Below are 24004 nucleotides of genomic sequence, written 5' to 3' on the forward strand. Positions count from 1 at the left end.
AGCAGTCTCCTTTGCTGGATCCTTCTCATCTCTGCTAACTCAAAATAGTTGGAGAACTTTAAGGCTGACTTTAAATCTCTTTTCTTTCATATCCATATTTACTCTCCTTTTGATCTTGTATAGTCTGGTGGTTTTATAAATAGTATGCACTTGCTGATGATTCTCTGATTTTACTCCAGCTAGGACTTCTTTGTCCTCTTGACATCTGCACTTGGATGTGTAATCAGCTTCTCAGACTTAGGATGTCTAATACAAACTCTTGCTCTCCCTCTCCCAGCAGGAGGCTCCTCCTTCTGGGAATGACATCTCTATTCATTCAGCTGCATAGGCTGAAACTCTTAAGAAGTCTTCCTTAACCCCATTTTCCATCATACCCACATCCAGAATATCAGAAATCCTGTTGGCTCCATCTTCAAAAATATGCCCAGTTCACCACTTCTCTTCATGCCAGGATTGCTCACTTGCTCTAAGTTATCTCTAATCAAGGTCACTACAGTAGTTTTCTGTCTACTTTCCTACTTCTACCCTTCCCCCTCTGCAGTTTTTCTTCTAAAACAGAAGTTAGATCATGCCATTCTTCTGTTTAAAATCTTTCAGTAGCTTTCCATGTCACTCAGAAAAACCCAAGGTTTTCCTATTTAACCTGCTTCCTTCCTCAGCCCTACCTCATCTCTTACTGTTTCCTACCTCTTCCCACTATTGTTTTATAGCCATTCTGGCCTCCTTGCTATTTCTTCAGTGTCAGATGTCTTTTCTAGTGCCTTTGTATGTTTTATTCGTTCTGCCTGTTCCCTTTTTTCTCCAGATATCTATCTGCATGGCTCATTCTCTCATTGACATCTTTCAGGTATCTGCTCAAATATCTTAACAGAAAGGTCTTCCTTGATTCCCTATATAAATAACATTGCTGTCCTCCTTTGCTTTACCCTCTGGATCTGGCATTCCCTAACTCTCTTACCCTACTTTGTTTTCTTCCAAGGCAATAAGTTTACATACTTAACTGAAGAGTTATGATGTTTGTATCCCCTGTCTAGATTGTATAACAGGTCCATGTGGGCAGAGACCTACTTTTATTCATTGTTACATCTCTTGCATTTAAAGATGTGCCTGGCATGTTGTAGGCACTTAATTTTATTTGTTGAATGAAATGCAGTAAGTGCAATACAATATGATCATTATAGTCAGAGTACACGTAAGATGCAATAAAGAATAAAGAGTGACATGACTACCTAAGAATTGAGGGTAAATTCTACAAAAATGCCTTTAAGCAAAGCTTTTTGGAGGGAAAAAAAAACAGGTAAGAGCGTTTCGTACAATGAAAATAGCACTGCAGATGTACAGAGGCATGAGAGAACACAGCGTTCAAGGAACCAAAAGTGTAGTACTGTTGGAGTATAACTTGTGGGGTAAAGATTAAATAAGCAGATGAGGCCAAACGTGTAGTAGACAGTACCAAACCATGACGGGTCTTTAGATCTTTATCCTGTGAGATAGGTAGTATAAAGTCACTAAAGACTTGAGAAAGGGGGAATATATGTTTACATGTTAAAAAGGTAAGTGGCAACAGTGTGAAGGATGGGGACCAAAGCTAAACTCAGCATTTACTTAACGTATTTGTGATGTTGCAAGGTGCATCTGATGGAGAGAAACAGTTACTTCCATGTGAATGGGCAAGAGGCTATTTTATTTTATGATTGGACAAAACCACTAATGTATAGTGTGAAAGTTCAGTTCTTGGCATGTTTGCAGTACATCTGTTAGGGCAAAGAATTACCCGGTGGATGATTAGTTTATCAGTTATAATTTCAACAAGAAATGGTGTTGTTACAGTGTAAAAGATAATGTGTTTGAAGGCCAGCCTCCTTTCTTCAATAAGGAGCAGTTGTTTTGTCAATAATACACCTCCTGATCTTGATTCATTGTTAAAGGAAATAGTGACAGTTATAAATATAATCAGATTTGTACGGTTTGCTGTAGGGCCAACACAGCAGCTATCTTTGTAGGACAAATACCTGCCTTTGCATATTGTAGTACTGGCATGCACAGAACTCTTAAAACGAGGGAAAACTAAAAATACTTCCTTTTTTCATTTCCATTATTTCAGTTGTCTTGCTCTAGTATTGTATCTTAGCAATATATTGAATGTCTTAAATCCTTAATAATCTTATTGCTTTAGTGTCAAGATCTGTTGTGTAAATTTAAGGATGAGATGGAGGTACCCAACATGGGCTACATGGTGTCAGTATTGAGAATTTGGCACTCTCAAATTCATGAATGTGGTACTATATTATTGAGCATGTTTTTAAAAAACACATCCAAATACTGCAGTAGGAAATGATGAAATGTTTTCAGAGGCAGATACAACAATACAGAGAGTTAAGATCCATTTGTCTCCTTTTCCCAAATCAAAGCTTTTGCTTTTTTAGTGTGTTGTGCTATTCAGTTCATCTAATGGAACAATAAAGGTAGTTTTCTGTGAGGCATTGCTTTATAATTTCTGAGTCCATGTTTGATCCAGATTGGCACATGTAGCTGAAAGATTTACTGAACTCTGCTGACCAGTAATGTGAGATGGATTTTCTAATTTGTTAGAGATAAAGGGTAAGAAAACAAACCAGTCAGGATTAGGTTACTGAATCAACTGTAGCTAGTTCAAGCAGAAAGAGATTTAGTAAAAGATTTTAGGGGTGCCTGGGTGGATCAGTTGGTTAACCATTCAACTCTTGATCTCAGCTCAGGTCTTGATCTCAGGTTTGTGAGTTCAAGCCCCATGTTGGGCTCCACACTGGGCATGGAGCCTGCTTTTTATTATTATTATTATTATTATTATTATTATTTTTAATTTTGTTTATTCACTTGACAGACAAAGGTCACAAGTAGGCAGAGAGGCAGGCAGAGAAAGAGGAGGGAAGCAGGCTCCCTGCTGAGTAGAGATCCCGATGTTGGGCTCGATCCCAGGACCCCAAGATCATGACCTGAGCCAGAGGCAGAGACTTTAACCCACTGAGCCAGCCAGGCATCCTGGAGCCACTTTAAAAAGGTTTTTTGGAGGGTTTGGGAGGGGGTCGCCTGATTGGCTCAGTCGGTTAATTGTCTGCCTTCAGCTCAGGTAATGATCCCCGAGTCCTGGGATCAAGCCCTGCATTGGGCTTCTTGTTCAGCGAGAAACCTGTTTCTACCTGTCCTTCTGCCTGCTGCTTCCCCTGCTTGTGCTCTTTCTCTCTGTCTATCTCTGTCAAATAAATAAAAATCTTTTTTTTAAAGTGGTCTATAGAATTGTTAGAAATTCTTACTGAAGAAACAGATTCTAATGTGAACTTTCATGAGTGAAATTTTAAAGGTACATTGCAGCTGAGCTACCAAGGGAGTTACAATCTCTTTTAGGATCAGAAAGGTACCTGCAGAATTGGAAAGCTGTAAGTTTTAGCTGCTTGTCTGAGAACCTTGCCACCTCTGCTGTGATCAGGAACCTGCTGCTATTAGAAAACAGCCATCAGCATGCAGCCATCTTCATCAGTAAGCTGTCGTTACTATTGCTGCCTCTAGAGCCAAGCCACATCTGTCACAACCTCTATGGCAGAACGGATGTCTTGTGCCCTTCTCCTTGATATCCATGAAACCTATGACTGGATAGAAGGACTTAAGAAAATGCTACTGGGGCGCCTGGGTGTCTCAGTGGGTTAAGCCTCTGCCTTTGGCTCAGGTCATGATCTCAGGGTCCTGGGGTGGAGTCCGGCATCAGGCTCTCTGCACAGAGGAGCCTGCTTCCCTCTCTCTCTTTGCCTGACTCTCTGCCTACTTGTGATCTCTGACTGTCGAATAAATAAAGAAAAATCTTTAAAATAAAAAGAAATCTAAAAAAAGAAATTGCTACTGAATAAAACTTGTCTGACATCTCCATGGTGGTGCTTAATAGTAGCAGCAGCTTCAATACAGCCTCCCTTCTCTTCTACTCTCCATATTTCTAGCAAGTGCATCTGACTGGTGGAATTTAAATCATATCCATAACCCTAACTAGAAGAAAGACTGGAGAATGTAGTTTTTAGCTTTCTAGTTTCTGTGGTACAGGAAGTCATATACCAAAGCATGTTGAAATGGATGATGACCACTGACCGACCATATCTACCACAGATACAGATCCTGATTCTCCTTAAGACTAGCCATTATCAAATGGTCTGTATAGATAAATTGAGAAAGATTACAAATAATACTGTCAAATATTATGGAGAAACCTTTAAGTACTTGTTTTTCACTATATTTTTATTGTTTATAATGACATTAAAAATGTCTAAAATTTGTGCTCCACCTATGTGATGAATATAGTGGTCTGTGGACGCCAGAATTTCTTCACATTTAAAGTGTTGGTAGCAGATGAAAAGTCTGAAAAAACCGTTAGAATGAGTCATTTAAACTGAGGAAAGGTTGGTGTTATCAAACACTGAAGCACGATCAAGTAAGGTAGGAACTGACAGCAGTCTTTGATTTGGTGGTACTTAATATTGTTATCATTCTAGGGGAGCCTAGGTGGCTCAGTCAGTTAAGCGTCCAATTCTTGGTTTTGGCTCAGGTCATGACTTTGGGGTGGTGGTATCCAACCCGGCCTCAGGCTCCACATTCAGCACAGAGTCTGCTTGAGATTCTTTCTCCCTTTGCCCCTCCCCCTGCTTGCATGCGTGCTCTCTCCCTCAAATAAATAAAATACTAAAAAAAAACTATTAGTGTTCTTGAAGGTTCTAGTAAAGAGCTAGAATCAGATGCTGAATTGTAAGTTCAGGCTGTGAGTAGGAAGGAAAGGATTGGAGCAGAGGTTATAGAATAAGTTTTCAAGGAGCAGTAGTTGTATTTCCTTCCTTCCTCTTTCCCTCCCTTCCTTCCATTAGAACATAGGGGAGGCCCTATGCAAATACCACATATGAGACAAGTACAGCCTTTCAAAGTTCCTCACTTTTGTCTCTGTGTAGCTTGATGTAAAGTGTGCACTATTAAGGTAATCACTTTCTGCTTAGAGATATAATGGGTGCACCAGTTTTTATTAGTTCTCTAACCGTTTATTATTTCACCTTCAATTATTTTTGTATTGAGTGGCAGTTAACTATTTTGATTTACGTTTTTTATAAAGTGCCAGTTAATTACTATAGTTTAAAGTGTTGGTAGATGACTTTATCAGCATATTTGTATGATTAGTGAACTGGGCACTGATTAGATGAATTCACTTTCAGTGTAGTTTTTTTAAACATAGCTTAGTGACAGGTATTCAATGAGTACAGATCATGAAAACTTTTACAGGAAATAATGTTGAGTGTGTTTCATATATTACAGAGACCTTATGTTTTTACTTATTCTAAGTAAATATCTGATAATGGCAGGTTCATTGGGTTCTGCACACAAAATAATCCCTGTTATATCCCCCTTAAAAAGGAGGGTGGTAGAATAGGTATATATTTATACAGTGTGGTTTTCTCACGCTGCACTTAATGTGAATGAAATGGGAACATGTTCAAGGGCAGTGATTTAGTGTTCCACATTCCCTCATTAGATATAGAGCATGTTTATTATGATTTAATTCTTAATTTGTTTATATTCTAGGCCCTTTATGGTGACCTAGTGGGATTTTGGGTTCTTTAAAATAACAACACTTTGGATTATACAGAGAAGAGACATCAAAGAAAAAAGACTTAAAGGAGAAGAAGGTTGAGAGTAATGAAAACTGAGTTTGTGGACAGTGTTGTGGAATGAGAGCGAGGGAATCAGATTTGGATAAGAGAAAGGGACATGTCTTTTAGGGAGAGGAGAATGATGGATATAAATTCAAATAAATATTAGTTTTTCCTGTTTGGAAACTGGTTTATTTGTAAAGGCCAACCCATATTGTCAACTTTTGAGTCATTTGAAAGATTCTTGATTTTGACTTGAGTTGAATATAGTATGTTTATTCTTTTTAAGTGGTAACTTGATTTTTTAAAAATGTCTCAATGACAAACTTAATGAGTGTCTTGTCTTTCACTGACTTTCTCATTGTAATAAAAATTGGTTTATTGCGTTTTTCATAGGTGCTTCTTAAGTTTCTGTTATGCTTTGTTAAAATACATTGGTTTAAATGGCCTTTAGTTTTAAAGTTGATAAGCAGACAAAGACCCAAGTTTATCTAGCCCCAATTGTCCTCAGTAAAGCTGTGCTTAAGTGATTTGTCTGAAGCCATTTAGCCACTTAGTAATAGAGGTAAAGCAGGAATGTTAGTTTGATTCTTAGGGCAATGCTTATGCCAACTGCCTTGCTTTCCTAATTGAGTACACTGGAGTCTGAATTCAGCACACATTTTTCTATGTGCTTTTGGCCCATGAGCCTCTCATAAGAATTTCAAAACTAGACTTACTAGCTTCCTTAATGGTCATTCAAGAAATATTTCTCAAGTGTCTATTGTATGACAGTCACGATTTCAGATTTTGATGATTAACAAGTTCTTAGGCCTCAAGAATGAGAAATGCAGAAAATAAATATGCAGAAATAACTAGTTTTGTATAGTTATAAATGCTATCAAGAAAACAGAAATAGAGTATGGCAGCAGGATTATCTGCTTGAGACAGAAAATCAGGGAAGGTTTCTATGAGGAAGTGACACTTAAGCTGAGACCTGTGGTAAGCAGAGCCAGCCATGTCAAGTTTTAGGGTTAAAGCATTTCAAGCAGAAGCCCTAAGCTTGAATGAACTTGGCATGGTGATGAATGGAAAGAGGGTGAACACTGAGGAGAGTGGGAAGAAAAGAGGTTAGAGAGGAGAGGACAGTGGTGCATTGTAGACCATGAAAACAGGAATTTAGAAATGGGATTATATCTTAGTGAAATGGAATGGTTTTGGAGCAGGGGACTGAATGCCCTGAAGAATATGTTTAGATGGTCACTCTGGTGGAGAGTGGGTTGTAGGGGGATACCAGTGAAGGCTAGGAGAAGTGGTTGGATTTGGGATATATTTTGGAGTTTTGCTGGATTTACTGGATGGGGGAGGTTTGGGGAGGATGATGAGAAAAAGAGAGAAAGATAATGGTAGCCTGGGGGAAGAGCATGTTTTAGGGGAGGAAATCAGATGGTTTGTCTAGGACTTGTTAAATTTGAGATGCCTACTGGATATCCAAGGAGGCAGTTGGATATTCATGTCTAGTGTTGAGGAGAAGAGATTAGATTAGGCCTGGAAGTGCAGACCTAAGAGGCATCAGCATTAACACCATACTGAAGGAGTTTGCACAGGGAAAGAAGAGAAGATGGTCCGGAACCGAGCTGTGAAGCATTGCAACATTTAGAGGTGAGGAGGGAAAGAAGTAGGCAGAGGGCCAGGGATATAGGAGGAATGCCACAAATACTGTATCGTGGGAGCCAAGAAAAGGGCATTTTGAAGAAGGGATGTTAGTGTTCACTTTTACTTAAATAGGGCCTCCAGATCATCAGGTATGATGAGGACAGAGAAATGGTCATTGGATTTGGCAACATGGAAAGCATTGGCATCCCTTGCTAGAGCATTTGCCATGTCATCATAGAGTTAGAAGCTGACTGGGGAGAGGGTTGAAGAATGGATGGAAGGTGAGAAATTAGAGACAATGTGTCTAGAAATTATTGCTTTTAAGAAGATTGGCTATGAAAGGGAGTCTAGAAATGGAATGATGCCATAAGGGAGGAGGAGTCAAGGGAGTTTTTTCCTTTCTGTGCTTTTTTTAAAATTGGGAAATAGTGAAAGCTTATTTATGTGCTAATGGGAGTGATCTACTAGTGAGGAAAATTAATGATGATAAAAGAAAGGAATTAATTGTGGAGTCAGTCCTTGAGGTGGCTGGTGATTGGGCTGGAGAGCACAAGGGGGGGGCATTGCCCTTTCTCGAAGCAGGGAAACTATGATGTAATATGACCTCACACTCCCCTTTACACACAGCTCTTCAGTCTCACTGAACCAAGTTTATCACCTTTTTTCTCTAATTAATGGGGTTTTTGTGTGTGTGTATGTGCTGTATCTTCCATGTTTTTTTGGATCGAATTCATCCTATATAAGGTTTAGCATGAAGCATTTGGTGGTACTTAACACCAATTTCAATTTTTCTGTCAACAGGTGAAGCAAAAAATTTATTGCCATATCTTGGACCCAACAAAATGAGAGATTGTTTCTGTACCATAAATTTGGATCAGGAAGAAGTTTATCGTACCCAGGTTGTTGAAAAGTCTTTAAGGTTTGTAAAAAATTGATAAATTATCTTTCATAGATATGTATTGATTAATAAATTTTATATATTTTCCAGATTGTCCTCCTATACTCTTGGGGAAATGCAGGCTGGTGCAACCACTCTGGAAAACAGTATGGAGGTTCCTCAAAAAGTTGAAAATAAGCTACCCTGTGACCCAGCATTTGCATTACTGGGTATTTACCCTAGAGATACAAATGCAGTGATCTGAAATGGGCACATGTACCCTAGTGTTTATAGCAGCAATGTCCACAGTAGCCAAACTGTGGAAAGAGCCTAGATGTCCATCAACAGATGAATGGGTAAAGATGATGTGGGGTGTGTGTGTGTGTGTGTGTGTGTGTGTGTGTGTATTTAATGGAATACTATGCAGCCATCAAAAATATGAAATCTTGGGGCGCCTGGGTGGCTCAGTGGGTTAAAGCTGCTGCCTTCGGCTCAGGTCATGATCCTAGGGTCCTGGGATCGAGCCCCACATCGGGCTCTCTGCTCAGCAGGAAGCCTGCTTCCTCCTCTCTCTGCCTGCCTCTCTGCCTACTTGTGATCTCTAGCTGTCAAATAAATAAATAAAATCTTTTTAAAAAAATGAAATCTTGCCATTTGCAGCAATGTGGGTAGAACTAGAGGGTATTATGCTTAGTGAAATAAGTCAGTTGGAGAAAGTAAATTGTCACATGATCCACTGATATGAGGAATTTGAGGGGGGGATGGGAGGTTTTGGGGTGTAGGGAGGGAAAAATAAAGTGGGGCCGGGGAGGGAGACAAACTTAAGAGACACTTAAAGTCAGGAAACAAACTGAGACTGCTGGAGGGAAGGGGGCGAGGAGGGATGGCATGACTGGATGATGGACATTGGGGAGGGTATGTGCTATGGTAAGTGCTGTGAATTGTGTAAGACTGATGATTCACAGACCTGTACCCCTGAAAGAAATAATGCATTATGTGTTAATAAAAAAAACCTTTTTTAAAAATGCCTAGGAGCACTTGGCTGGCTCAGTCAGTAGAGCATGTGACTCTTGATCTCTGGATCAAGAGTTCAGACCCCACTAGGCATGGAGCCTACTTTAAAATAAAATAGAATGGGGTGCCTGGGTGGCTCAGTGGGTTAAAGCCTCTGCCTTTGGCTCAGATCCTGATCCCAGGGTTCTGGGATCAAATGCCACATTGGGCTCTCTGCTGAGCAGGGAGCCTTCTTCCACCTCTCTCTGCCTGCCTCTCTGCCTACTTGTGATCTTTGCCTGTCAAATAAATAAATAAAATATTAAAAATAAAATAAAATAAGATGAAGGATTTTAAAAAGAAAAAAAAAAGACTTTTTTTTACCTGAAACTTTTCTTTTCCATTCTGGATTTGTTTTTAGAATTACAGAATCTCAGTGTTTGAAGGAGCCTTAGTGTTTATTGAACTGGACTAATCAACTGTCTTACGCTTGGTTCCTTCTGACAGTTATTGTTGACAAGCAGTCATCTGACATTTGCTTAATAACATTCATTCCAGTGACCAGAGTTCATTGCCTCCTGAGCATCCTGTTTGGTCTTAGAACCATTCTGACTCTTGAGGTGCCTGGGTGACTCAGGGGGTTAAGCCTCTGCCTTCGGCTTGGGTCGTGATCTCAGGGTCCTGGGATCAATCCTCACATCAGGCTCTCTGCTCAGCGGGGAGCCTGCTTCCCTTCCTCTCTCTCTGCCTGCCTCTCTGCCTACTTGTGATCTCTGTCTGTCAAATAAATAAATCAAATCTTTAAAAAAAACCAAAACTATTCTGACTCTTAAGACAGTTCTTACATTTAGTCAATTAATATCTATAAAACAGAGAACCTACTATATGCCAAGAGCTTGTTGGGTGCTTTTTATTCATACATCCATGAGAGCAAGATAGATGCAGTGCTTGCTTTCATTTGGCTTTCCATTGCCTCAAAATATATAACTCAAAATAACACTTCCTGGGCACCTGGGTGGCTCAGTGGGTTAAGCCGCTGCCTTCGGCTCAGGTCATGATCTCAGGGTCCTGGGATCGAGTCCCGCATCGGGCTCTCTGCTCGGCGGAGAGCCTGCTTCCTCCTCTCTCTTTCTCTGCCTGCCTCTCTGCCTACTTGTGATCTCTCTCTCTCTCTGTCAAATAAATAAATAAATAAAATCTTTAAAAAAAAATAAAATAACACTTCCTTTTAATTGTTGCTAATTCTATCCCTTGGATTTCTGGAGAAACCTCAAACGATATTTGACATGACATCGTTCAAGTTTTTGAAAACAACTATCATATATACCTCAGTTTGTTCTCTAGGCTAAATTTTGCCTGTTCATCTGAACTTTTCTTAGAGTACATCATTGTTTTATTTCTCTTGAGAATAAATTATTTCTTAAAGTTATACAAATCACTGAAGTAGGGCATTGTAAGGAAATGGATTCTTGGGAAAATTTCTCATCTTTTCAAAGTGTAATAGCATTCAGTATCCTAGTAAATTCTAATTCATAAAATTGGAGTGTGCCACCTCCCTGTAGTAGTGTTTGTGGACATAATTCTAGCACAGACCTGTGCTGGCAGGATGTGGTCTTGGTCAGAGATAAGAGTCAAAGCAAGGGAGTGGGGAGTTGTTGGAATGAACATGTGGTGGATGAAGTACTGAGTGTCATGACTCCTTTAAATTGCATTTTGGGAATTTATTTTCTGATGCTCTTTTTCTCATAATCTTTTTTCATTACACTTCCCCCCTTTTCTTCCCCCTCTGGAGCTTTTCCCTTTGTGTCTTTATTATCAGTGTTTGTAATTTTGAATGTCTATAGTGTTCTTCAGAGGAAAGACATTGTATAAAGCTGAAAATACTTTAATAGCCCCCCAAAATTTGAAGTAGTACACTTAACATCTTTGGTCATAAATCATCTGTCCCTGTTTTTTAGAGTTCTGTTGTTATTTATATGTTATACATGATGAAACTGAGTCACCAAAAGTTTGAATAATTTGTGCATATAATATTGGAAGTTAGGAGCAAAGCAGAGATTGGAACCTGAAACTGTCTCAGTCTCAATTTGTTACTCAATGTACACTGATACCATATCACACAAAAATCAGTGATAAAGCTAGTACTTGTCCATAAACTGAATACATATGGTAGTTTCTAATATGTAGCTTTGTAAATTAGTGACGAAAATTAGCTTTTTCTTTTTTAAACCCTTGCTTTTCTAGATATTTGTGTTGGGAAAAGATAGTGAAAATAATAATCCTTACCCATCTTAAGTTATTTTTTTAGATACTTAGCAACTTGGAAGATATTTTAAGGTTAATCATGGTTATCTTAGGTTATAGTTAGATAGGTGCTCCTTGGATTCTCGGTTTCCCCTAGCACTTTTCCTTGCAGAATAAGGTGAAAGAGTATGCCTTGCTAACCTGGCTTTCATGTCAGCGTTTTCTTCCCTTAATGCGATAAGCTGTCAAGTCAAGAGTCAGTAGATACCATTTAGATGTTTATGGGTTCTGGATATTACAGTTTTTATAGGTAGTCCGGATATAGAGTTTTCATAATGGGTAAGGAAGGGTAACATATGGGATCTATAGTTTTAAATTTTTACCTCAAATCCTTTTAAAAAGTGAGTGGTGTATAAACAAACTGAGAAACAGCAATACTGCTTATGCCCAGTGCTTTTCTTCCCCATGCCAGGAATTTCCTTAGGAGTCATATGCATGATCATATGTCAGTGATAGCAATATAGAATGTTGTTTTTAAAGCTGTGTAAGTCTTGTCATTGCTCCTTACCAGTCTACTGAAAAGTTTTCTTCAGGGGAGTTGATCAGTTAATTAATAATTATTTAAAGATGTGGGCACCCAGTTGTGGGGGAATAGGTTTTCCACATTGTGGTGATGTAGTGATCCAGATGACTTAGTGAATAATTCTGTAGTGTTCTCACTTGGTTTTAGAATCTGTTTTTAAAATAATATTTGAGGGGCGCCTGGGTGGCTCAGTGGGTTAAAGCCTCTGCCTTCGGCTCAGGTCATGATCTCAGGGTCCTGGGATCGAGTCCCACATCGGGCTCCCTGCTCAATGGGGAGTCTGCTTCCTCCTCTCTCTCTCTCTCTCTCTCTGCCTGCCTGCTTGTGATCTCTCTCTGTCAAATAAATACATTTAAAAAAAAAAAAATAAAATAAAATAATATTTGAGGGGCACCTTGGTGGCTCAATGGGTTAAAGCCTCTGTCTTCGGCTCAGATTGTGGTCCCGGGGTTCTGGGATCGAGCCCTGTGTTGGGCTCTCTGCTCAGAGGGGAGCCTGCTTCCCCCGCTCTCTCTCTGCCTGCCTCTCTGCCTACTTGTGATCTCTATCAAATAAATAGAAAAAATAAAATAAAATATTATTTGAAGCATATCTGGGTGGTAGTCAGTTAGGTGTCAGACTCTTGGTTTTGGCTCAGGTTGTGGCCTTAGAGTGGTAAGATGGAGCTCAGTGGCCGGCTCCATGCTCAGCCTGGAGTCTGCTTAACACCATCTTTCCCTCTCCCTCTCCCAAATAAATAAATAAGTTAAAAAAAAATAATATGTGAATATGTACATGTGCTGTATAAAGGAAATTCTCTATTTTCTAATTGTTTATAAAATGATGCAAAGGAGAAAAATACTTAAACATGCCATGTCTTTGCTTAATAGTTGTTTTTATGTCAATATTTATGTTGAGATTAATTAGGGGTCTCTGGTTATTTTGATAGATCAACTTTTTTTTAAAGGTTTTATTTATTTATTTATTAGAGTGCACGTGGGAAGAGAGTTGGGGAGAGAATCTGGAATAGATTCCGTGCTGATTATGGAGCCTGGAGCCCTGTGCTTGGGCTCTATCCTATGACCCTAGATCGTGATCTGAGCCAAAACTGAGAGTCGTGGGATGCTTAACCCGCTCAGTCACTCAAGTGCCCCATTGACTGACCAGCTTTTCAAAGTTTATTTTGATTACATTTGAAGTAAAAAATACATTGACAAGAGTTGATCAGGCATTAGAAACAACTAAAAAGCTCTGTCAGCTGTTTTCTGGACAAGATTAGAAATAACTTCTGAAGGATATTTTTCTTTGCATTTCAGCTTATTTTTAAGTTGAGACATCCTAAAGAGATTGCATTTTATGGTGACATTTTCAAAGTATCCTTTAGTTCTTTAAAAATTCTCAGGAAAAAGGTGCTGTTAACAAAAGATGTTTACTACCACTTTAGAGATTCATGTCTTCATAGAATCTAAACATCAAAGTACATTCTTAAACATCTAAAAATGACTTGTTTCATAGGAAAAAATCTTAGCTTGGGCATAGGCAAGAATTTCTTAACTCTGGATATAGAAATCACTAGTCATAAAAGAGGAAAATTGATAAACTGGATTTCCTCAGAATCAGAGCCTTTTGCTCTTCAACAGACACTGTCAAGAAAATGGAAACAGCAAGACACAGCTAGGAGAAAATATTCTGGGCAAAGGACTTGCATATAAAATTTATTTAAAAACAAAAATAAAACCAATAAGAAGAAAGATAGCCGGGATGCCTGGGTGGCTCAGTTGGTTAAGCAGCTGCCTTCGGCTCAGGTCATGATCCCAGCGTCCTGGGATCGAGTCCCACATCGGGTTCCTTGCTCCGCAGGGAGCCTGCTTCTCCCTCTGACTCTGCCTTCCACTCTGTCTGCCTGTGCTTGCTCTCACTCTCTCTCTCTCTTACAAATAAATAAATAAAATCTTTAAAAAAAAAAAAAAAAAAAAAAGAAGAAGAAAGATAGCCAATTTTAAAAAGTGGCAGGAAAAATGAACAGATATTTCCCAAAAGAATATATATACAAATGACCAGCAAGCACATGAAAAAATATTCATCTTCATCAGTCATCAAGGAAATGCAGTTTAAAATCATTTCTGTCATTATAGATTCTTGAACATAATGTATCGTGATCGAAATCAGATCACTGGTTCCTGTGACAGTAGAGAGGTGATTTCACAAGGGAACTGTCTGGGGAGATGTTCTTTATCTTGATTGGAGTAGAGATTACACAAATGTAAAAATTTATATCACATTGAGTAAAATGGCTAATTTTAAAGACTTTCAGTAGCAGAAGTTGACGATGATATGGAATAATTGCAGCTCTCCTGCACAGCTGGTAAAAGCATAAATGGTACACATTTGTTTGGTGTACAAATGTTGGAAAACAGTTTGACAGTTTCTTATAAATTAAAAATTCACCTACCTTTTATTTTTTAAAGATGTTATTTATTTGAGAGAGCGAGAGAAAGAGCACTAGCAGGGTGAGGGGTGGGGGCGGCAGAGGGAGAAGCAGGCTCTCTGCTGAGCAGGGAGCCTCACCTGGGACTCTGGGATTGTGACTGAGCTGAACGCAGACACTGAACCAGTGTCACCTGACACTGTCGTCTGAGCCACCCAGGCGTCCCTCACCTACCTTTTAACTTAGCAATTCTACTCTTTTAGTTATCTACCCAAAAGAATTGAAAACATATATTCAGAAAAAGCCTTGTATAAATCTATTTATAGCAACTTTATATTTAATACCTCAAACTAGAAACATGACTATAGGAGAAGAGATTGTAGAATATTCATGAATAGAATGTTATGCAGCAGTTAAAACAAATTAACTATTTATATACACAACAAAATGGAAAAGTCTCACGGTTGTTAAGCTGAGTAAAGAAGCTAGGCACAAGAGTACCTACTATTAAAGAGATCTATATAGTAGAAATGAGATCGCTAGTTGCCTATGGCAGGCATGGCAGGGTAACTGTAGAGTAGTATAAGGGAACTTTATGGGGGATAGAACTGTTAGTATATCTTGATTGGGATAGAAGCAACACAGGCTTATAAATTTATCAAATCGTTAAACTCGGTACTTCATTTTTTTAATGATTTTATTTATTTATTTTAGAGAGCACACACATGAGTAAGCAAGGGGAGAGGCAAAGGCAGAGAGATTCTCAAGTAGGCTCCACACCCAGCTCCTAAGCCTGATGCAGACTGATCTCATGACCTGGAGATCATGATGTGAGCATAAACCAAGACTGATGCTCAACTGACTGAGCTACCCAGGCACCCCAGTCATTTAAATTAGATTTTATTGCATGTATTTTATTCCTTAATAAAGTTGATTTAAAAAAAAAAAACAAACCTGTGTTTTTAAGACTTGTTTTAATTTCTTAAAAATATTTTAAAATAATACTTTATATAACATTACCCATTTGTGTTATATATTATTGGGATTAATGTAGCTATACGTATTTCTGAGATGGTGATAGTGTGAATGACACTGTTCTGAGCTCTCATTTGTGTCCACTTTAGGTGAATATGACCCCAGGGAATAATTGGTCTTCTGTACTTAGGACTCCTGAAAAACTGTTCAGAGCTTAACTTGGCAGTTGAGGTCCTCTCAGAGTTCACCTTAGTTTGTACAGGATTTAGTTGAAACAGCCTAAAGAATAATTGTGGAGCTTTTGAAGCTTTTCTCTATGGTGTTTTAGTCTGTGATTTATTTCATTGAAAATACTTTATGAAGAAACTGTCAGATTTAAAATTAATGAGCTTTCTTCTTTTCTCTCTAGCCCATTTTTCAGTGAAGAATTTTACTTTGAGATTCCAAGAACTTTCCAGTATTTGTCTTTCTATGTTTATGATAAGAATGTTTTACAAAGAGATCTTCGTATAGGTATGTACTATTCACAATTATCTTTAATCACAGCATTGGTGTTTATATTCATTTTTTCACTAAGTATAAAGTGTTGAAAACAGAATAGTACATGCTCAACATTTCTGATCCTTTTCTCTAGTGTTCAAGTTCATTTGTGAATCTTATTTTTAATTTGTATGCTCAGATGGAGTAACACTTTTGAAGTGTCTTGACTGATCTCTCCCGGCCCCCCATCATGGTGTCATATTCATATGTTTCCAAAATTTCCTGATGGGGAATTTTCCATAGTACTCTTTACTCTTGTTCATTACTTTGTTGTTTAATATCTGGACTCTCTAGTTGAACACGATATTTATGAAGGTAGAGATTATTGCTCACAGAGTGCCGTACATTTAATAGATGTTTGGTAAGTATTTGCTGAATGCTTCAAAGAGTGTTTTTACCAAAGATCACAGTGTTTGATCCCCCAAAGAACATTTATTTTTTAAGGTTTTCTGATCGAGGTAATAAATCGCTTTAATCTAGACATGTGTTCTTCTCTCTGGCTGTGTTGGTGACCATTAACTCTGTTTCTTAAATAACTGTCTAAGGCTGGGATGTGATCTGTGGGCGTGTAGTAGAACAAAGGGAAATAAATGGACATGTATGTGTCACATTCATGGTCTTGCTCCAGTGTCTAGATTTTAATAAAATGTGGTAGAAGTCTATAATTTACTTGCCTTATCCTCTCACTTTTTAGTATCATGAATTTTGTCATCTCTATCTCTCTCTCTCCTGATTTGAAATATATTTAGGTCTTCCACAGTTTAAATGATTAAGCTTTATTTGACTTTGTCCTCTTAACTACCACCTAATTTGTTTCCGCTTTTGCTCCTTAACTCCTTAAGAAGTAGTTTGTTTCCTTCTTCTGCTTACTGCTTCTTTCTTTTTAAATCATCGAAATCTTGCTTATACATTTTTCTGACAAGCCTTTTTTAGTTTGTCAGAATCATTTTATTTTATTTTATTTTTTAAGTATTTTATTTGTTTATTTGATAGACAGAGATCACAAGCAGGCAGAGAGGGAAGCAGAAGGGACAAGGGAAGCAGGCTCCCAGCTGAGCAGAGAGCCTGATGCTGGGCTCAATCCCAGAACCCTGGGATCCTGACCTGAGCGGAAGTCATAGGCCTTAACCCACTGAGCCACCCAGGCACCCCTGTCAGAATCATTTTTGAGGAAATCAAATAACCTTTAAAACAGTATATATATTTTTAATTCTTAAACTATTAGAAGTTCTTAGTGACTAGTAGTGACTGTGCACAGAAATAACTACAGTTAACAGAAATAACTACAGTTAATAATTTTTGTATTTCTTTCCATTCTTTATCATTTGTATTATTACATTGTACTATTCAGTCTTTTTTCATCTAATCATCCTATTCCCCAGTCATAGTAGTTTTAAAAAATATTTGTTAAATAATAGCTTTTGAAAAGAAATGTATTATTTGAGCTACTTCTTTGTTGGTGAACAATTATGTTTTGAGATTTTTGGTACTCTTAATGGTGTTGCTATGAACATCCTTCTTGCATACACTTTTGCATGTCTCTTTTTCTTAGAATAAATTCCTAGAAGTAAAAATACTGAGTTAAAGGGTATGGATAATTTTTAACATTTCTTCTCTAATTTTTATGTTGGCCCCCCAGAAATACTTTGCTAATGTAAATTCCTCCCAAACCTGAAAAGGGCATAACCATTTTGCCATACCCTGATTATTCTTGGATGTTAGCATTGAAAAATTTTTTTTGCAATTTGATAGGTGAAAAATAGTATTTTCTAACTTGTCTTTTTCTGATTATCAGTGAACTTGAGGAATTTTTTCATATGTTTATTAGTCTTTTACATTTTTCTTCTATGAACTAGTTTTTCATTCTTATGTCCATTTTTCATTTGGGTAGATTTTGTTGTATTGCATACTTATTTGTTGAATATGTTAACTTTTCTCAGCTGTATACATAACAAGTATTTTTTCTTTGTCACAAAAGGCATTTTTGGTAGTGTTGAATCTTTATCAGCCTCTCTGTCAATTTTGACTCTTTTGATTGCTTATTCAACTTGTTGAAAGCCAAGGAAAATACAATTTAATAACTTTGTATTTTCCTAGTTCTATTTCTTCTTTTGACATTTTATTTATATGCAGACTCTTGTCTCTTTAGAAAACCCTCAATTATGAATCACCCCTGAGGCCCCATCCTCAAGTCAATTAAACAACCATTTCCAAACACTTCTGTGTGGCATATAAAGGATGGGAATACTAAAATGAATAAGACTCACGTTATTCCCAGGCTATCAAAGAGACACACTTATACTGTAATTCTGATCTGTTATAATTGCATCTGTGCTAGAGGTCTGAACAGTACTTGGGAGCACAGAGAACAGGTAATCTTGTTTGGTGGTGGATTAACAGACTACTTATCCTTAGGAAAAGGAAGAAATTTCCAGGGAAAAGGGATTAGCAGAATTAGAGGAGAAAAACGGTGGTGGTGTATCTGCTGGAATATATAATATTACATAGGAAGAGGGCAGTAGAACTGCAGCAGGGAATATAAACTGGAGACAATTTGTGATGGACCCTAAAGGTTGTCTAAGGACAGTAGGGCTGAGCCTTTTAAGAATGAGAAACCTCTTAAAAATTATATGTAACTACATATACATGAATAGTTTTGTGGTTTAACAAGTTCTGTGTCATACAGTGGTGACTGCCAAAGTCCAAACTCAGTGTCTGTAGATAACGTATGTCAAATGTATATATTTGTAATTATATATAACTATATATATTCTTTTAAACTATATATACATACACTTTATGTATGTAATCTGTAGTTTATGGTTGAGAGAGATTAGAGTCAGGGAGGATATTATCAAATGAGATGCAAAGGGCAATAGCAGTTTGAATGCAAATGAAGGAATATACTTCAGTGGAGGAGCTGCAGGTATGCTTTAGGGACTAAGAAGGGGAAGGAGAAAGGAAAGAGTTAAAAATAGTCTTGTTTCTATGGCTGTCATTAACTGGGATAAAAAAATAATAACACAGGACCATTCAGCTTTGAGTGGGGGGTGAGAAGAGGAGAGGATGACTTTGATTTCAAACAAGTTAAACTTGTATTACCTGGGGAACATCTTGGTGGACATGTTGGTTGACTGTTGGAAATACAGATCTGAGGCTTAGAGAGAAGAGCAGGAGAGGTGAATTTGAGAGTCGTCAGCATTAAGTGATACTTGAAACCTCTGCTGGAATGAATGAAATTGCCCTGGGAGCAGATAAGGAAAATGAGGCTTCAGTGAAGGCTGATAAAGTTTATTAGAAGGGTAGGAAGGGAGGAGAGATTCTTATCTCAGAAGGCCAGGAGATTTTTTGATGTCAACAGCTAGAGAGAGAGCGAGCAGGATAAGGATCCGATAAAGGCTCTTGGTGATTGTGAGCGACCCTTGAGAGTGTGTCTCTCTGATTATCATGTCTTCTTAAGAAAATGTTTTGTAATTTTCATTGTTTGCATATCATGTTATAGTCATCAATACAGTATTTGTTGAAAGGCCTTTTGTTGAGATTTATTGTTTTGATTTCCAAAAATTCCCCTGTGCTTTGCTTTTGGTTTTTAAAGTAAAAGTCAGTCGTACTTTAATCCACTGAGCCACCCAGGCGCCCCTCAGTCGTACTTTAAATAAAAACATTTTTAAGTAAGAATCAATTCTTTTTTTAAAATATTGCATTTATTATTTGAGAGAGAGAAAGAGAGCACAAGAAGGGAGGTGGGGGAAAGGGACAGAGACAGAGAGAGCAGCAGATTCCCTGCTGACCTGAGCTGAAGGCAACTGTTTAACTGACTGAGCCTCTAAGTAAAAATCTGTTTTTTGTGGAGTGGTAGCAGAAAGCCATAATTTGGTGTGAGAACTTTTGTTTGGAAATAAGTTTACTTTCATTAAGAGAGAAAATATCTACATTTAATAGCAGTTTTTTTCCCCCTTTTATACATGGGAAATTCAAAGTAAACTCCATTTGTATGTACCCTTTAAAGTTGAAAAATGGTTTTCATTTATGAATTTTTATGTTTTTGTAGTTTAACATTTTCTTTTGTCATTAACTCATAAAGTTGGGTTGTTGCTTTTTTAAAAAAAAATCTGAGCTATTGAAAATTGGGTTCAATCAATTATTTTTAACTCTTGGTTGCCAAATTGTAGATTAAACAGTGCCGTATTATTTTCTGAAAGTGAAATTTGAACTTGAGAGAACATCTTTCAAACTTAAGAAGATCTGAGAATGTATACTGGTCAAATATAGTTTTATTTTATTTTATTTTTTTTAAAGATTTTATTTATTTATTTGACAGACAGAGATCACAAGTAGGCAGAGAGGCAGGCAGAGAGAGAGGAGGAAGCAGGCTCCCTGCGAGCAGAGAGCCCGATGTGGGACTCCATCCCAGGACCCTGAGATCATGACCTGAGCTGAAGGCAGCGGCTTAACCCACTGAGCCACCCAGGTGCCCTCAAATATAGTTTTAAATGTTCATCATCATTAGCCATCAGAGAAATTGAAATCAAAACCACACTGAGATACCACCTTATACCAGTTAGAATGGCCAAAATTAACAGGATAGGAAACAACAAGTGTTGGAGAGGATGTGGAGAAAGGGAACCCTCTTACACTGTTGGTGGGAATGCAGCTTGGTGCAGCCACTTTGGAAAACAGTGTGGAGATTCCTTAAAAGATTAAAAATAGAGCTACCCGGGGCACCTGGGTGGCTCGGTGGGTTGGGCCTCTGCCTTCGGCTCAGGTCATGATCTCAGGGTCCTGGGATCGAGCCCCGCATTGGGCTCTGCATCGGGCTCTCTGCTCGGGGGGGAGCCTGCTTCCCCCTCTCTCTCTGCCTGCCTCTCTGCCTACTTGTGATCTCTCTGTCTGTCAAATAAATAAATAAAATTTAAAAAAATATAGAGCTACTCTATGACCCTGCAGTTGCACTACTGGGTATTTACCCCAAAGCTACAGATGTAGTGAAAAGAAGGGCCATATGTACCCCAGTGTTCATAGCAGCAATGTCCACAATCACCAAACTGCAAAGAACCAAGATGCCCTTCAGAAGATGAATAGATAAAGAAGATCTGGTCCATATATACAATAGAATATTACGGAGCCATCAGAAAGGATGAATACCCAACTTTTGTATCAGCATGGACGGGACTGGAGGAGATTATGCTGAGTGAAATAAGCAGAGAAAGTCAGTTATCATATGGTTTCACTTACTTGTGGAGCATAAGGAATAACATGGAGGATGTTAGGAGAAGGAAAGGAAAAGTGAATTGGGATAAATCAGAGGGGGAGACAAACCATGAGAGACTGAACTCTGAGAAACAAACTGAGGGTTTTGGAGGGAAGGGTGGTGGGGCAATGGGTGAGCCTAGTGGTGGGTGTTAAGGAGGGCATGTAGTGCATGGAGCAGTGGTGTGGTGTGTAAACAATGAATCTTGAAACACTGAAAAAAATTAAATAAAATAAAAATATATAGTTTTTTAAAAGATTTTATTTATTTATTTGACAGAGATCACAAGTAGGCAGAGAGGCAGGCAGAGAGAGAAGGGGAAGCAGACTCCCTGCTGAGCAGAAAGCCCGATGGGGGGCTCGATCCCAGGACCCTGAGATCATCACCTGAGTTGAAGGCAGAGGCTTAACCCACTGAGCCACCCAGGCGGCCCCAAAATACATAGTTTTAAGAGCTTGTTTTTAATTTTTTTTTTTTTAAGATTTTTTATTTATTTCACAGAGAGAGAGAGGTCACAAGTAGGCAGAGAAGCAGGCAGAGACAGAGAGAGGGGGAAGTAGGCTCTCTGCTGAGCAGGGAGCCTGACGTGGGGCTCAATCTCAGGACCCTGGGATCATGACCTGAGCCGAAGGCAGAGGCTTTAACCCACTGAGCCACCCAGGCGCCCCTTGTTTTTAATTTTTAATTGAATAATATATGAATTTTTTTCTTTTTGTTGTGGTATTACAGATAATCGTAATTAATTTTGACTACTGACTCCCTCCCCTTCCTAGAAGTAATAATATGGGGCATAATATTTTATATGAGGCATCTTCATATGCCAGGTAGTTAGTGCAAAAACCCGATTAAATAGATCAGTTAAAAACTTGAGACCTAGGAACTATGGTCAACATAGTTGACCATAAATTATGTATTTAAACTAAGACCTAGGAACGTAACAATATGGGGCATAATATTTTATATGAGTCATCTTCATATGCCAGGTAGTTAGTGCAAAAACCCGATTAAATAGATCAGTTAAAAACTTAAGACCTAGGAACTATGCAATAAAAAAGAAAGGAAATGGGGCACCTGTGTGGTTAAGTGGGTTAAGCCTCTGCCTTCGGCTCGGGTCATAGTCCCAGGGTCCCGGGATGGAGCCCTGCACCAGGCTCTCTGCTCAGCGGGGAGCCTGCTTCTCCCTCTCTCTCTGTCTGCCTCTCTGCCTACTTGTGATCTCTTTCTCTTTGTCAAATAAATAATAAAATCTTTAAAAAAAAAAAAAAAGATAGGATGTTGCAAAAATACCGAATGACATATTGTCCTTAGGTATAGTGTCTTCTCTTGAAAGAAAAAGAGAAGAGAAAAATTTTATATGTGAATGCATTTCCATTTCCAGTGAGACTAATAATGTGAAAATTAAAACATATATTTTACCTTATATGTATTTTCTAGGTATTTTAGTTTAAGAGAGACACACTCTCTCAAATAACTAAACTGTGGTTATCTTAGTAGACTTTGGCAACTTTTTTCTTTACCCTTGGTTCATAACAGTATAAGAGAATAAATTACTGGGATATCAGACCTGAATTCCATTCATGACTCTGTCATTTACTAGCTGTGTGACCTTAAAAACGTAGCTTTACCTTCTTAGGCCTGGTTTATCTATAAAATAAAGCTGAGTTTAAGATTGCTCAGGTCTTTTCCAACTCCTTAATTTGTAAATTTTGCTGGCATTTAGCTCTGAAGTTAAACTTAATTGTTTAAAAATTGCCTAAGACTGCACTTTCATATCCGTTTGCATAGGGTCAGTATCAGCTATCTATTGCTACATAACAAACCATTCCAGTATTTGATGGCTTAATACATCAGCCATTTATTTGGCCATGATCCTGAGGGTTGTCACTTTGGGCTGAGCTCGGCTGGTCTCACCTGGGGTCACCGATGTACAGTTATCTGGGAGATTGACTGGACTGAATGGCCTGCCTCCTGTGTCTCATGGCTGGTACTGGCTATTATCTGGGTCTTCCTTTCCACAAGATATTGGTGTTTTAAGAGGCTGAACCCTACTGCCCAGGTGTTTATTAAGATTCTGCTTGCATCACATTTGCTGATGTCCCATTTGGCAAAAGCAAATGACATGGTCAAACCCAGAGTCTGTGGTAGAGGGGACCACACAGTGGCATAGACCAAGGAAGTATGGTTTATTGGAGACCATTGATATACTGGACTGCTACCACAGAGAACAAAAGGTATCTACCTAAACTCTATTCCCGAGTCATCAGAGTTTTGCTGTTGACTGAACTGCTATTGTTGACTATCTGCCAGACTTTGTCTTCTGGTCCTTTTTTATCCTCTATAGGCAGTCACAGTTGTCACTGCTTTTATCTGCTCTTTCAGCCATTTCTACTAATGTCCACATAGAACAGGACTGTTAAGATTTGCCAGTTGGTGATCTGTATCAGGATGAAATTTCCAAGGATATGTTGTGTCTAAAAATGGGGCCCAAATATAACACAGCTTTTACAGATGGCAAAAAAATTCTGCTTAGAAGTGGTGCTGGAAAGCTGAGAATACTTTTTTTTTTAACTTAGAGACCAAGAGAGATGGTTTCTGTGCCCACAGTTCCTTCATTTCTTATGGTGTTTCCTCTCCATGTCTTATTTTAAGGAACCAATACAGCATCTGGTGTGTGTATGTGTATGTATTTATGTTCCGTTTAAGCTCTTGCTGTCTGTGAGTTTGTCAGGACAGTGGGGAAATGAAAGAGTACCTTTAAATTGTTGGGTAGTTTGTTCCTGGGAGATTTTGTTGCTGTTGTTGTGTTTGTTTTTTTTTGTTTTGTTTGTTTGTTTGTTTTTAGTGG

General features: G+C 38.3%; 1 protein-coding gene across 3 annotated transcripts in view; it reads left to right on the plus strand.

Moving 5' to 3' along the window:
• The window catches only part of RASA2 (RAS p21 protein activator 2), a 142182-nt gene that overhangs the window by 16202 nt on the left and 101976 nt on the right, over positions 1 to 24004 (plus strand). For all 3 annotated transcript variants that reach the window (XM_045088454.1, XM_045088453.1, XM_045088455.1), the window contains exons 2-3: positions 8091 to 8208; positions 15778 to 15881. In XM_045088454.1, the coding sequence (XP_044944389.1) occupies positions 8091 to 8208; positions 15778 to 15881 (222 nt within the window). The remainder of the gene's footprint in view (positions 1 to 8090; positions 8209 to 15777; positions 15882 to 24004) is intronic.

Source organism: Mustela putorius, unplaced genomic scaffold (assembly GCF_011764305.1).
Source record: "Mustela putorius furo isolate JIRA1106 unplaced genomic scaffold, ASM1176430v1.1 tig00003834_pilon_pilon_pilon, whole genome shotgun sequence".
NCBI classification, from domain to species: domain Eukaryota; kingdom Metazoa; phylum Chordata; class Mammalia; order Carnivora; family Mustelidae; genus Mustela; species Mustela putorius.